The sequence below is a fragment of the Sinohyriopsis cumingii genome, chromosome 2 (assembly GCF_028554795.1).
Source record: "Sinohyriopsis cumingii isolate HCF-2022 chromosome 2, ASM2855479v2, whole genome shotgun sequence".
NCBI lineage: Eukaryota > Metazoa > Mollusca > Bivalvia > Unionida > Unionidae > Sinohyriopsis > Sinohyriopsis cumingii.
In genome coordinates, this window is record NC_142962.1 from 10,859,892 (window position 1) to 10,873,013 (window position 13,122).

The 13,122-nt window shown below is 33.4% G+C and overlaps 1 protein-coding gene across 1 annotated transcript in view; it reads left to right on the forward strand.

The window, feature by feature from the left end:
* The window catches only part of LOC149804335 (transcription initiation factor IIA subunit 1-like), a 50,450-nt gene extending 38,112 nt beyond the window's left edge, over window positions 1-12,338 (forward strand). The window contains exon 9 of the mRNA XM_089939004.1: window positions 1,394-12,338. Coding sequence (XP_089795130.1) covers window positions 1,394-1,501 — 108 coding nt within the window. The 3' untranslated portion in view covers window positions 1,502-12,338. The remainder of the gene's footprint in view (window positions 1-1,393) is intronic.
* The last annotated feature ends 784 nt before the right edge of the window (window positions 12,339-13,122 follow it).

The window sequence follows — 13,122 nt, forward strand, 5'->3', positions numbered from 1 at the left end:
TGGTCCTAATTGAAAATGGTGGAAAAGGCTGAAAAGGCCACCATGGCAGCCATTTTGAAAATCTTGTTATTGTTAATCCTCCTGAATGGAAATATCTGCATGTTTTTTTTCATCAGAAGACTTTTTATGTTGTCTAGTTGGTCCTAAATGAAATGGTGTTGCTTATACATCCAATATGGCCAACACAGTGGCCTCTTGAAAATGTTGTGATCCCTAATACACTTGAATACATGGTCACATCAACATGGGCTTTTCATTAAACAATTTCTTACGACATCCAGTTGAACCTAAATAAAGTTATGGCAACTTTATATCCAATATGGCCACCACAGTGGCCATTTTGAAAATCTTGTAATTGGCACTTCTCTTGAACAGAAAGTTGTATCAAAATGGGGTTTTCACCTAAGGACATATCATGATATCAGTTGGTCCTAAATGAAAATATCACCACTTGGACAGCCAATAAGGCCACCACAGTGGCCATCTTAAAAAGCTTGTTACTGCTACTTCTGAGTGGATGGTCATATCAACATGGGGATTTCGCTAAAAGATTTCTTACAATGTCTAATTGGTCCTAAATGAATATTGTCTTGCTTGGACATTCAGTATGGCCACCCCTGCTGCCATTTTGAAAATCTTATTGCTACTTCTCCTGTTTTGAGTTTCTTTTCAACATCAGGCTTTAACTAGACTTGTCAGATGAACACAGTGCCAAGTTGACATCCAACATGGCCAACACTAGAATCATCTAAAATTTTTATTTCTAATCACTACTCATTTTGAACAGAAGGTCATTAACAGGATTTCCATGAGACATGCAGTCTAGTTTGTTCTAAATGAAAATATTTCAACTCCTTTCCATTGGATGACTATATCAGCATGCGCTAAAGACTTCTTATGATGTCTTGTTGGATATCCAGTATTTTGCCACCAGTGGCCACCTTCTAATTTTTTTTAATGGTTTCTCCTAAATGGAATGTCATTTTTTATGGTGTCTAGTTGATCTTGATTGAAAATGATGCTGATCAGACATTTAGTATGACCACCATGGAGTTTGTCTTGAAAATCTTATTATAGCTACTGCTCCAGAATTTATAGCAATATCAACGATGAGATTTCATGAAAAAACTTCTTAAGATATCTATTTGGTCCTCAAGGCAGGTGGTGCCAATCTTTGATCAAATATGCCTGGATAGCCATTTGATGGGGTGGGGTGAGGATGAATGTGATATAGGTGGGGGAAAGAAAAATTGTAAATGTATTGCAGTGGCTTTCATTTCTAGAATTTTTTCTGTCACAGATATTATTCTTGAAATCTATGTGCCTTTTTGAGAGAAAAAAAGCTTATTTTGCAAATATTTAATACTTTATTATTGATTTCTTGTTGTTGCAGGTGAGTCGAAATAAAAACAAATGGAAATTCACCCTAAAGGATGGAATTATGAACCTCAATGGCAGAGATTATGTTTTCCAAAAAGGAACTGGAGAGGCAGACTGGTAGCAGTGTTTTTTGAAAATGTCTTGAGACACATATCAGAAAATGATCTGCATTGAACCAGCCTGATCAGCATAAAACCAGCAGATCATGGAGCACACTGCCAAACTGAAGTCCTCAGTAATGTGTACAGTTAAATCCATGGCTGCAAAAATAGGGAAAATGTATACTTTCAGTGGACAAGTAAAATGAAAAAGGCTTAGTTTAATTACATGTCTTGATTACCCATAAAAGATATCTTTCAGTGCAAAAAGTTGGAAATACACCTGTGTTTAAATATTTTTAATTTACAAGTTGTGTGCCTCCATTTGCATGCAGCAGGGGCATTATCTTTTGGTCTTGTCCATATGTACATGTCTGTGCTTGGTTGGATTCTTCCGTCCATATTTCCATCTGTCTGGATTAGATTATTTGCAAGATTGCCAAAGAACCCACACAATATAGGTAAATGAATTTGGTTATTGTGATTTTATGAGTAGAGAACGTAGATGACTTAGTTAAATTTTCAGGTCATTACAACAGTTTTTCAAAATTTTTTAGTACATATTTCAACTTGTTAAACTCAGAATTTTGTTTTACAAAAACCTACTTAGCTCAGAGGTGCTTGAGGTAGACAAATTTAATTTGATCGGTATATTTTTATTCCTATATAAGATGACCAGATTAGATTTTCCAGGAATCGCATCAATTTTTCCTTTTTGAGTTGTTTGTCGATACAAATTATGTTAGCAGGATGAAGCAAAAGCCACATTTTGGTAAACATATGAACTTTTAACTATTTTAATTGAATGCAGATAATCAGCTTAGATATTCAGTCTGTTACTGCAGTTTTTCAATGTTTACACATTTGTTAAATTGTTGTTTTTTTTTGTTTTTTTCTCTCTCAATCCTTCTTGGCAAGATTAAGCAAAACCTTCAGCATTTAAACAAAGAAATTTATGTATGCATGTTTGTATGCTTGTGCTGTTGGCCAGTTTTAATTATAGTAATATTTCAGATTTTTCTGAGCTGATTTTTTTTTACAGCCCTGATGGTCATAAGCCAGAAGAGCTTATGGATGACCTGTTGGCCATCGTCCAGTGTCCAGCACTCATTGCCATCCATCCATTAGCATAAGTTTGTTATCACTATTACTCCTAAACTACATACACATTCATACCAAGGTAAAGTTCATTTTAGATTAAAACGGTGCTGATCAGAGATCCAGTATGGCAACCAGAGTAGCTAGCTTGAAAATCCTTTTATCGCTACAGTTCCAGATTTGATGGTCATATCAACACTGCATTGCCACCAGCAGACATCCTATAATATCTGGTCGGTCCAAAATAAAAAATGGTGCCTCACTGGCATCCAATATGGCAGCCACAGTAAACATATTGAAAATCTTGTTAATAATTCTCCTAAATGGATGGTCAAATTGGCACAGGGTTTTTGCTAAAATGAAAATGGCGCTGCTCTTGCAGCTAATTTGAAACTCTTGTTGCTCAGGAATATCATATATCGTTTGAACGCCCAACATTTTAAATGAATGAATAGTTTATCTTTATTTCTCGGAATTCTTTTTTGGAAAATAAAGCATCAGTCCCTTCAGGGGACTCGTTTGTTTTAATTATCATTTTGGTCTGCATGTCTGCATTGGGGGCATATGTGTTGTACAAAGAAAGATCTAGTTAAATTTACATTTATCATTCATTTACTAATTGGGCATTTTTTGTGACCCTGTTTTTTAATGACATATTTTGTGTTTGTTTTCCCAGCATATTTTTCAGAAATGAGGAATTTAGAGAAATTGCCAAGTTGGAATAATAGCCTTATATGTAGCCTATAGCTAAATACTGTAAACTTGTATACTTTCTGAAGAAGAGGAAGCATGTTTTCTTTGTGCAGTTATTACCTTTGTGTTAATACTGTTCCTGCAAAACATACTTTGCATGCTGGGAAGGCAGTGTGGAGTAGTATCCCATTAATGTAAATTAGAAGTCTTTTTGAGTAGTCTGAATACATTGGCATGTAAAAGATTGGCACATATTTATAAAAAATGTGCCTAATTGTGTACAATGTGTATATAAATGGAACAGCCTTTAGTGCAAGCAGTCACCAAAATCTCTGAAGTCAGTCAGATTGTCAGATGGTGATTCATATCAATTGAAACAATATATTTGATGATTTGAAGTTTAAGAACTTGTGCGGTTGTATTTAGATTATTGTCTTGAAGTCACTGATGTTTGCTGGTGTTATGTATTTTCTAGGTTGTAAAACTAGGGACTCAGAGTCCTAACATCAGAGCTTGCAGAAATGCATAATTTTACAATAAATTAAATTTTTGTTTGTTTGTTGGACAAGAAAACATTTAGAGAAAGAGGAGAATTATGAAGTAGGAAAAAAAGAAGCTGTACATGGATTTTTTCATCAATGGGCAGGATAAATAGCTAAGAGAAAAAATACAGTAATGTTTTGGTAGAAATTACCAAGATGTTGAACAAGTTGTATGTGACAGGTTTTCTCCCAAACGGTTGGGTTTTTCCAACAATCAAAGATTATAGTTTAGCAGAGATACTAACTTGCATGCATTTCAGATGGTTCAAAATTAATCAGAAATTTGATATTTCACATATAAAGGTACAATTAAAACCAAAACCTTAAGAGATGTACCAACTAAACCAAAGTTCACTGGAAACCAAAGAAGTGCATTTCCTGGTTACATTAGACTAATTTCTATTTAACACAGATACAAATAAAATTCAGCAGGATAGGAATCCAAATTTTGTTGTAGGAGTTTGGGCATTTCAGGGTTCACACTAAAATCAAACTTTATGAAAAGGTCAAAATCTTTACAGCTTGAATCAGAAGAGAAAAAAAAAAACAGCTGCTTGGCCTCGTTAACACCAATAAATATTAACATTGAAAATAGGTAACTGTTCCTGAAAAATGGGGGAGTAATACTTGAAGAATGTAAATGAACTGATCCAACAATGTTTTGTTGGTTATTTTTGAAAGATTGGATACATCTGTTCATCTTCAATTAGATTTTAGTCTTAAATCTTATTTAAAAATACAGTATTTGGGGGGAGGGGAACTTGGGGATTTCAGAAACTACTAAACTAGTACAAAAATTGAATTTAAAGCACACTTCTACTGTTTTACACCAATAAAGACAAGTTTAATAACTTAAAACCATGGAAAGTCACTACTTTTGGTTGAATGGTAATGTTTACCTGGGGTCGGGGGAATTGATTGACAATTTGTGGCAAGGTGAATCTATCTTCAACTCCTTGCATGTTTATGTGAAATTTTACAGGCAAGGATAACTACTTCACCTGAACTGCTTACTAAGAAAAGTACAGTGATCCTGAAATAAGCAGGCCTATCCAAAAATGGATAGATGGTTACCAAAATTAAACAATCACCACTGGTGATTTTAGTAACTGACTGGAAGGCCTGATTTTGTACATTGCATGCGTAAAAGCAAATTTGACTTTACATATCTAAGAAAGGGATGTATTGTGTTTGGCAAATTTAGCTTTCTGTTTCAAAGCCTTGTGATTATCTTTGTTTTCCAGTTATAGAGCTTTGTTTGTGCTAGCATTAATTGGCCATGCATTGATGAGCATGTGAAACATTTTACACTTCAAGCGCACAAAAAGTCTGTCATTTTTTCCCCCATCTACTGTAAGTTATCCAGAGCTTTATGCCAATAAAACGAGAAGTAGTTTTGTTGGAAGATTGAAAATAAAAGCTTTTAGACCAATTCTGATTTATATTTAGGAATTTAATGTAGTAAATTGTTTCATTGAAGTTGTGGGTTTTTGGGGAGAATCACATTTTGTTCATCATTTTAGGGGTTCATTGTATCTTTTAATGGGCTTAACAGGCATTTTACCTGGGTCTAATATTGCCCATTCTACAGATTTAAGAATTGCCAAAATTCAGTGTTTAAATGAATTAAATAACCCAATGATGTGGGCATCTTTCTCTGATAGATATTGAACTAATTCAAGGAAATAATAATAATAATAATAATTATTGCTCCTTTTAAATAATTACATCTCACTTGTGATTTTAATTCACATTTGTAGTTTGTATCGAATTTCTCAATCTCAGCATCCTCTGCCATATCCATTGCAATTGAGAAAAAAACCATGGATGTAAATAATGGCCATTTTGAACTGTCTTCAAGCACTGGACTTTATTTTATAATAATAACTTCATAAATGTAATTATGACTAGATGATGTTTTATCACTAACAACAACATAAGCATTAGTGTTGTTCCATCTCCTTTATCACTAACAACAACATAAGCATTAGTGTCGTTCCATCTCCTTTATCAAAGCTGTGTTATGTGGGTTCAGAGTTTTCGGTGTAAAGCAAAAATATTTAATAACAGGGTTACACAAGTATAAAACTTGAATGCCAGTCAGTAGTGATTTGTATTTTTATATTTTACAACCAATAATTTACATGTGATGTCTTTAAATGAAAAGTATTTTCTTATTTAAAAAAACCTGATATCAAGCAATAGTTTGAGAATTACATTAGAAAATTGAAGAAAACTCAGAAAACATATGATAAATTTATGCAACTTTCATATAATTTCATTATCATATTTGCAATTACATTATTCTGTGCTTTGTGGCTGTTCTGGGCTGTACAGTGTATGTAGGAATGTGGACATTGAGAATTCTCTGCCTTTCATTTTCATTTTCCTGGATGAGTAATTTTCTATATGTGATAATCTCCTCTGGATGTATGTGGTACAAGGACTCTTTGTACTGTTGGTGAGTGAAAGTGTGGGCCAAATGGGATTTTTGTTTTTCTTATGTGATGTTTAAATGTTGTACATGCAAAGAAGCTTATGTGAACTTTGTTAATACATATTGAATCAGGTGCTTTGTTTATGTCTGCCTGTTTTTGAATTCACTGCTGTCATTAAAACTTAAATATTGATCATTCATGTTAATCTTTTGTTAAGTTCTAGACACTGTTTGTTTCTGTTAAAACACTTAATATTGGAGTTTTAATTTTTTGCAGAAAAGAGTCACTTTGTAAGGTACTATATTTGTATTCCAATTAAACAAAAAAAATTTTTTGTTGGCGTACATATTGACATGGAGATAATTTTGTGGTGAAACCATGAATGGTTGTGTTGCTTTTGACATGAAATTATTGTCTACTTCATACCACTGCCATATATTTTTTTCTTCATAGGTAGTGGCTTTCTTCAGCAATTTTATTTTCCTAAATGTAAAAATTTTAGAAGCGTGGAATTACCAGGGTTTAATCTAAGAGGCACGAGTATTAAGATGCTGCAAAAATAAAAAATGTTGTGCAAAAAAGGATTGGGCATATTTTTATGAATCAAAGAATTGTAGAAATTACCCATTTTTCTCTTGTACATTGTTGCAGAGATGCTGCCAGATTGCAGATTCCTCACAAAAATGATTAAGAGTCGTATAATGTTTAAATCCCAGTATGGGAATGGTTTAGCAAGTTACGTGATTTTTGTCATTTCTTGTGGCCAATGTGTGATTTAATTTTTTTTTTTTTAATTGGGTTGATCAGATCATCCTTTTTTTAACTTTTCTCCATGATCTCATTAATTATGTATCTATGGAGAATATTGTTTGAATACAAGCACATTTTTGCTATAGATCTTTTGTAGTATTGCAAAAATTATGGAGGTATTCTGATCGAATTATTCCCTGGTATAGTGAAATGATCTATTGATCAGCCATTAGGGAAATGTCTAAAGCACAACAGCAGTGTCATGTAGAAAGAAAAGATGACTCATTTCTTTGGAAAGTCAGTGACATGGAAAGATCATCATCTATTAAGGATGAAACTGTAGAGGATGAAATATTGGATGGTTTACTGCTAAAGGAACATAGCAGAGAATGCAGCAATATAAATTAATGCCATGTTGTCTTTTATTATGGTATAGGCCTTGGAGAAAATCCAATACATCAACAGAAATATCTATGGAACAACATGTGTAAATTTTGGAGAAGTGTTTTGGATATATATTCTGAAAACCAGTTTCTGAATTTATTTGAAATGGTCATAAGTGCAGCATTTCGGCCATTATAACAAGGCTGTTTGTGAAAGGGGATTCAGTTCTAACAAAAAATCAATTCTACTCCTAGGAATAGAGTAACAACAGACTTTTGAAACTCAATTAATTTAAAAGAAAATATCAGAATATCTGAGAAGAAAAATAAAACAAAATCCTTATTAATATATGGTTCAGACTGTATATACAGAGAGACCGCCCCTTCTGTCATCAAAAGTCAGTCTCTCAAGACAGGTAGTCTCTCATAACAGGTTTGTTCAGAAAGATCAGTTTCCAAGTTGGAAATTCAGAACTGTTTTAGACGGGGGGAAAACCCAATTACTATACATGTATAATAGTCTTTATTCGTAGTTCATGTTAAGGTATTGCATCCATTCATCAGAAAATAATTTTATATAGCAATAAAAGAAATAGATCTGTCATTAAACATGAATAGCTTCATTCATTTACATTCATATTTCCTCCAGTGTTAAAATTTGTCTCTTTTTCGCTGGAAGTTGCCATTGTTATTAAGGTACTTGGTGTTAACATTATCAATGATCAGTTGTAATAATGACTAACCGTTTTGATTAGGCTTTGGGAAAATATGGAATATATATATACGGTATCTGTACCAATGAGTGCAATTAAAAAAACACAATTTGTCCAGAATCAGAATAAATTTATTTAGTAACTAAATCAATGGCTTAATTCACAGATGAATTAACTTTATAAACAAAGAGTGTAACCGCTGCACTAAGGTGAAAAGATGACCGCTTGGTATGTGGGCTGTAATCATTCGTAATGTCAACAAAAAAACGTCAGCAAACAACAGAATTGTTTAACAACAATTGAATCTGGAAAAAAATTAACACTTAACTAGAATTTAAAGACAAAGAACTTGTTTACTCCAATAGACAAATGATGTATGCAACCACTACATTGACTTTGGCAGTTAGTGATGTGTATTCGAGTCGAGTTTACAGTCTGTAACAATGACTACATACATGACCTGATAAATTTACCAAACAGATAGCCAGCTTAATTTTGTTTCTTTTTCTTTTGCTGTAAATACTCTAAACTATTTAAGCAGTTATGGTTTCAAACAATTAAGTAAAGGTCACTAGTTTTTGTCTTGATTCTCACGAGACGGTTGTTTATAGCAGTTATTTTAGAGTAATCTGCATGTACTTCAGACTGGTTTACAGTCTATATCACATCACACTGCATACATGAGCTGTAAATTTCAGAAATTGGTATCCAGCCTATTATTTTTGTTTATGTTTTTGTTTAGAACTCTCAATACTTTTAAAGCAGTTGTTGTTAAAAAAGATTATAAAACGTCAATGTTGTTTATGTCTGCTTTTGTGATGCAGTCCTTCTTAGCAGTGTGAAAATGGTTGTTCATAGTGTTAAAATGCATATTTTTTTCAATACATCATAGTTGCTGGTTGCATTCTATGGGAAGTCACTTAACAAAAGTGCATTTATGGAATAAATTAAATTGATCAGTGCATTGCTGTTAGGGTTGTAAACGATACTTGGTTGCTCGTAACAGAGGTTTTACTCTCTTTGAAAAGGCATTTTTGAAGGGGAATGAAAGAAATGGGAATATTTGGCAGCTGAGCAACAATTAGGTATGCAGATCATTTGTATATTTATTGTCAAAAAAGTGATACAAAATACTAAACACATTTTTTAATGAAGTGTTTTAACACCTTATAATAATGTTGTCACCAATCAGCTACCATTGGGCATAGTCCTTTCCATTGATTCCCACTCTAGAGGTAGGTGTGGGTGATCACCTCTTAAGAAAATTTCTGGCAGCATCTCTGCTATTGTGGATTGTTTGAAGTGCAATGGTAGCAGAGGATTGCCAAATTTGGTTGTACTACCAGTTAAGTTTCTTTGAATGAAATGAATGTGTCTAATCACTTTAAGCAGAATGTGATTATACATATTTATTTATTAAAGAAACTGCGACACTAGATAAACCAACTTCAGCATTCCTTATAGGTATCATTGCTCTTTGGAGAACTGAAATGCTGAAATGGTAGTTCACAATGGTTTTTACTATGCAACAACTAGATTGTGCCTGGATCTACTTGATAAGGAACAAGGCATCATAGTAAATATAGAATGAATAAAACACTTGAATGAATAAATGAATAAAACACTTGAATGAATAAAACACTTGAAGCTATCCAACAGTGTCAGTATGGGCTGACTTTGTGAGGTACTCTTGAAAATTTGTCTCCAGTTTCCTGTCTGAACAGAGTTCCACAGCACTGATTCATATTCCAGTAAGATGTTCACAGACACACACACAATACAGAAAGACACACACATGCACACCAGGGTTGATATCTTACATTGTAGGACTACTATCATACAGTGTGCAACCAGATTATAAGTATATATCTTCCAGAAATATAGCTTTAAAGTAGCTGAATGTGTCAAGTACAGGTCTTGTAGAGAAATGAGAGACCTGTCAGTAAAGGTCTTGTAGAGAAATAAGAGACCTGTCAAGTACAGGTCTTGTAGAGAAATAAGAGACCTGTCAAGTACAGGTCTTGTAGAGAAATAAGAGACCTGTCAATTACAGGTCTTGTAGAGAAATTAGAGACCTGTCAATTACAGGTCTTGTAGAGAAATGAGAGACCTGTCAGTAAAGGTCTTGTAGAGAATAAGAGACCTGTCAATTACAGGTCTTGTAGAGAAATTAGAGACCTGTCAATTACAGGTCTTGTAGAGAAATTAGAGACCTGTCAAGTACAGGTCTTGTAAAGAAATGAGTCATGTTCAAGTACCGGTCTTGTAGAGAAATAAGAGACCTGTCAAGTTCAGGTCTTGTAGAGAAATAAGAGACCTGTCAGTACAGGTCTTGTAGAGAAATAAGAGGCCTGTCAAATACAGGTCTTGTAGAGAAATAAGAGACCTCTCAGTGCAGGTTTTGTAGAGAAATAAGAGACCTGTCAGTACAGGTCTTGTAGAGAAATGAGTCATGTTCATGTACAGGCCTTGTAGAGAAATGAGTCATGTTCATGTACAGGCCTTGTAGAGAAATGAGACCTGTCAGTACAGGTCTTGTAGAGAAATGAGTCATGTTCATGTACAGGTCTTGTAGATAACTAGTAGGAGTTAAATGAAGCTTTACTTGCCATCATGCATAAGGCTGCAATGTTTGCCAAAATTTCTTAATGTGTACATTGTTTGCAATAACTGAAATAATGCCTTTAATTAAAATAATTAGAAACTCTACTTTACCTCATACTTCTGTGTCAGGCTTACTGATCAGCTGACTGTAGTTATAATGTCATTTGCTGTACATCTTTTACCACTTATTGTGACAGTTTCAGTATGCAGAGATGTCTTGGATTAGTATATCTGACAGTGAAAACATTCCTATGATCATTGTGATACTGTTTCCTACTGCTACTTACATGTCCATGATGAAAATTTGGAGAAATAAGTGCATCTGGATGTACTGTGTGGACATGGCAATTGGTTGCTTTTGAAATAAGTGCATGTGGATGATGCACTGTGAGGACATGGCAATTATGTTGCTTTTGAAGAATCTATGGGGATTAAGAAACCATACCATGGCCTACAATGTTGAAATGGTGTTTTTTTTATAAAATGAATTATCATTAAATGAGCCTGATGAGCACTAAAACCAATTCTAGTGAACTTTCTTTTCCCTAGCGATGCCCCTTTCAGTGTGACAATGTTCTTGAAAGAAAGAATCAACAGAAATTCCTTACAAAATAGCTCTTAGCAAGTGATGTAGAAATATATCATGATTGTTACTGACCTTAATATGTAAATGCCTTTACATTTTTACCAGTTTTGAAAACATTTACAGGCAGTTTATAAAACTAATCATGCATTTAATAATAATTTCCTGTAGATAATTGATAATATCATCTTTGATGTTCGCTAAATTTTGTGTGAGACTTGACTTACATAGAAGAGGATGTTTTTTTATAATACAATATTGTGCTGTTTCTAATTTTAAAGATTTTCACCACATTCTCAAGTAGGTTACATGTTTCAAATGAGAACTGAACACATGAAAAATATTCTATTCAAAGTTGGAACTGTTGTCCAAAGGAATTACTTCATATTTTACATTTGAATTAGCAGTTCTTAACCTTGAATTGTGTTTAGTAATAATATGTAACTTCTCATTTTTAACAAAGCACATGAGAATCGGCAACCTTATAAATGTTAGACATGCTTTATTGGTCAATTCATCCCTTGCTGCCGTAATTTGTTTATACTTTAATACATGGAATAGCAATTCACTTCTGACAAGAAAGGTAGTTCATAGGAATCATCTGATAAAAAGAGCCTTTGACTTTTTGTACATAACCTTGCCTCATTGTACAATTTGTATACTGGAGAAAAAAATTCTTCCGAAATTAGTAAAATATGAGATTTGTGATACATGTCACTGGGATATTGGATGTTGTCTGTAAGGGGATGGTTTCTCTCTTTTACCATCCCTTAATGCAGTTATTTGTAATTTAATGCCATGAGAAGGTAGCAAAATTTATGAAGGTTACACATGTACATGTTTTGGTGGGATCATGTTTGTTTAAGTATTGCTTGACTTGTATTTCCAGTAAAATTAACTGTGTTTGTTTAGTCAGATATCATTATTGATATTTAAAGTCATGGAGCTGTATTTGTACAAAACTGAATTAATATTTTCAATTCAATTTTTTGTTTTCTTAAACCCATGTGCATAAATACACAAGTTAAAAAGATGTTAATAAATCAATTACACACATATGTAGCTTCTTTTATTTCAGTGACCTGAAGAGCTTATGCAGTTGTTTTGTGTCCATTAGCAATTTTTGTTTTTATCACTTCTTGCCAGCATGGAGGAAAGACGTGAACTGGGACAATTTGAGCATCCAATATGGCCTCCATGGTGGCCATCTTGAAAATCTAATTATTTCGAATTACTTGGATTCAAAACGATTAATTCTGTTATGTTTCTGGAAAATATTTGTGCTCGTGTAAAAATTTTAAACAAGGACAGTTTGTTTAAAATGCAATTTATTCAGCTATCAAAAACCGGAGTGATAATTCTTGTTTCTACAAGGAACTGTAGACTTCAACAGTACTGATTGCAGCATACGTCATCGGCTTCCATCATGGATTCTTCATCGGGATTCGAACTTGAAATCAGTAGAACATTTTGTTATTAAGACTTCAAAATTTTATTCTTGGATTATTCTTGGATTATTTTTTTTTTGGATTTGAGTCTATAAAACAGTGAATTAATATTTTTTTTTCATTTTAACAGAATTATTCCAGGGACATACATTATTGTATTTTTTTTTTAAAGCTTGTTGTTTTCACTCTTTCTTGTGTTACTGTTTAGTCGAGCCTAAACAAGTGACATAAGAATAATGCTGTGGTGTACAAAAAATTTGATGCTGTTCTTCTGTGATGCAGCAAAACCTAGCTCGACCATCATAAAGTGATGCCGTCCGTGTGCCAAAATATCCTCACACCATTCAAGTTTGTACACATCACTGTAATCCATAATACAATACGGCCACCTT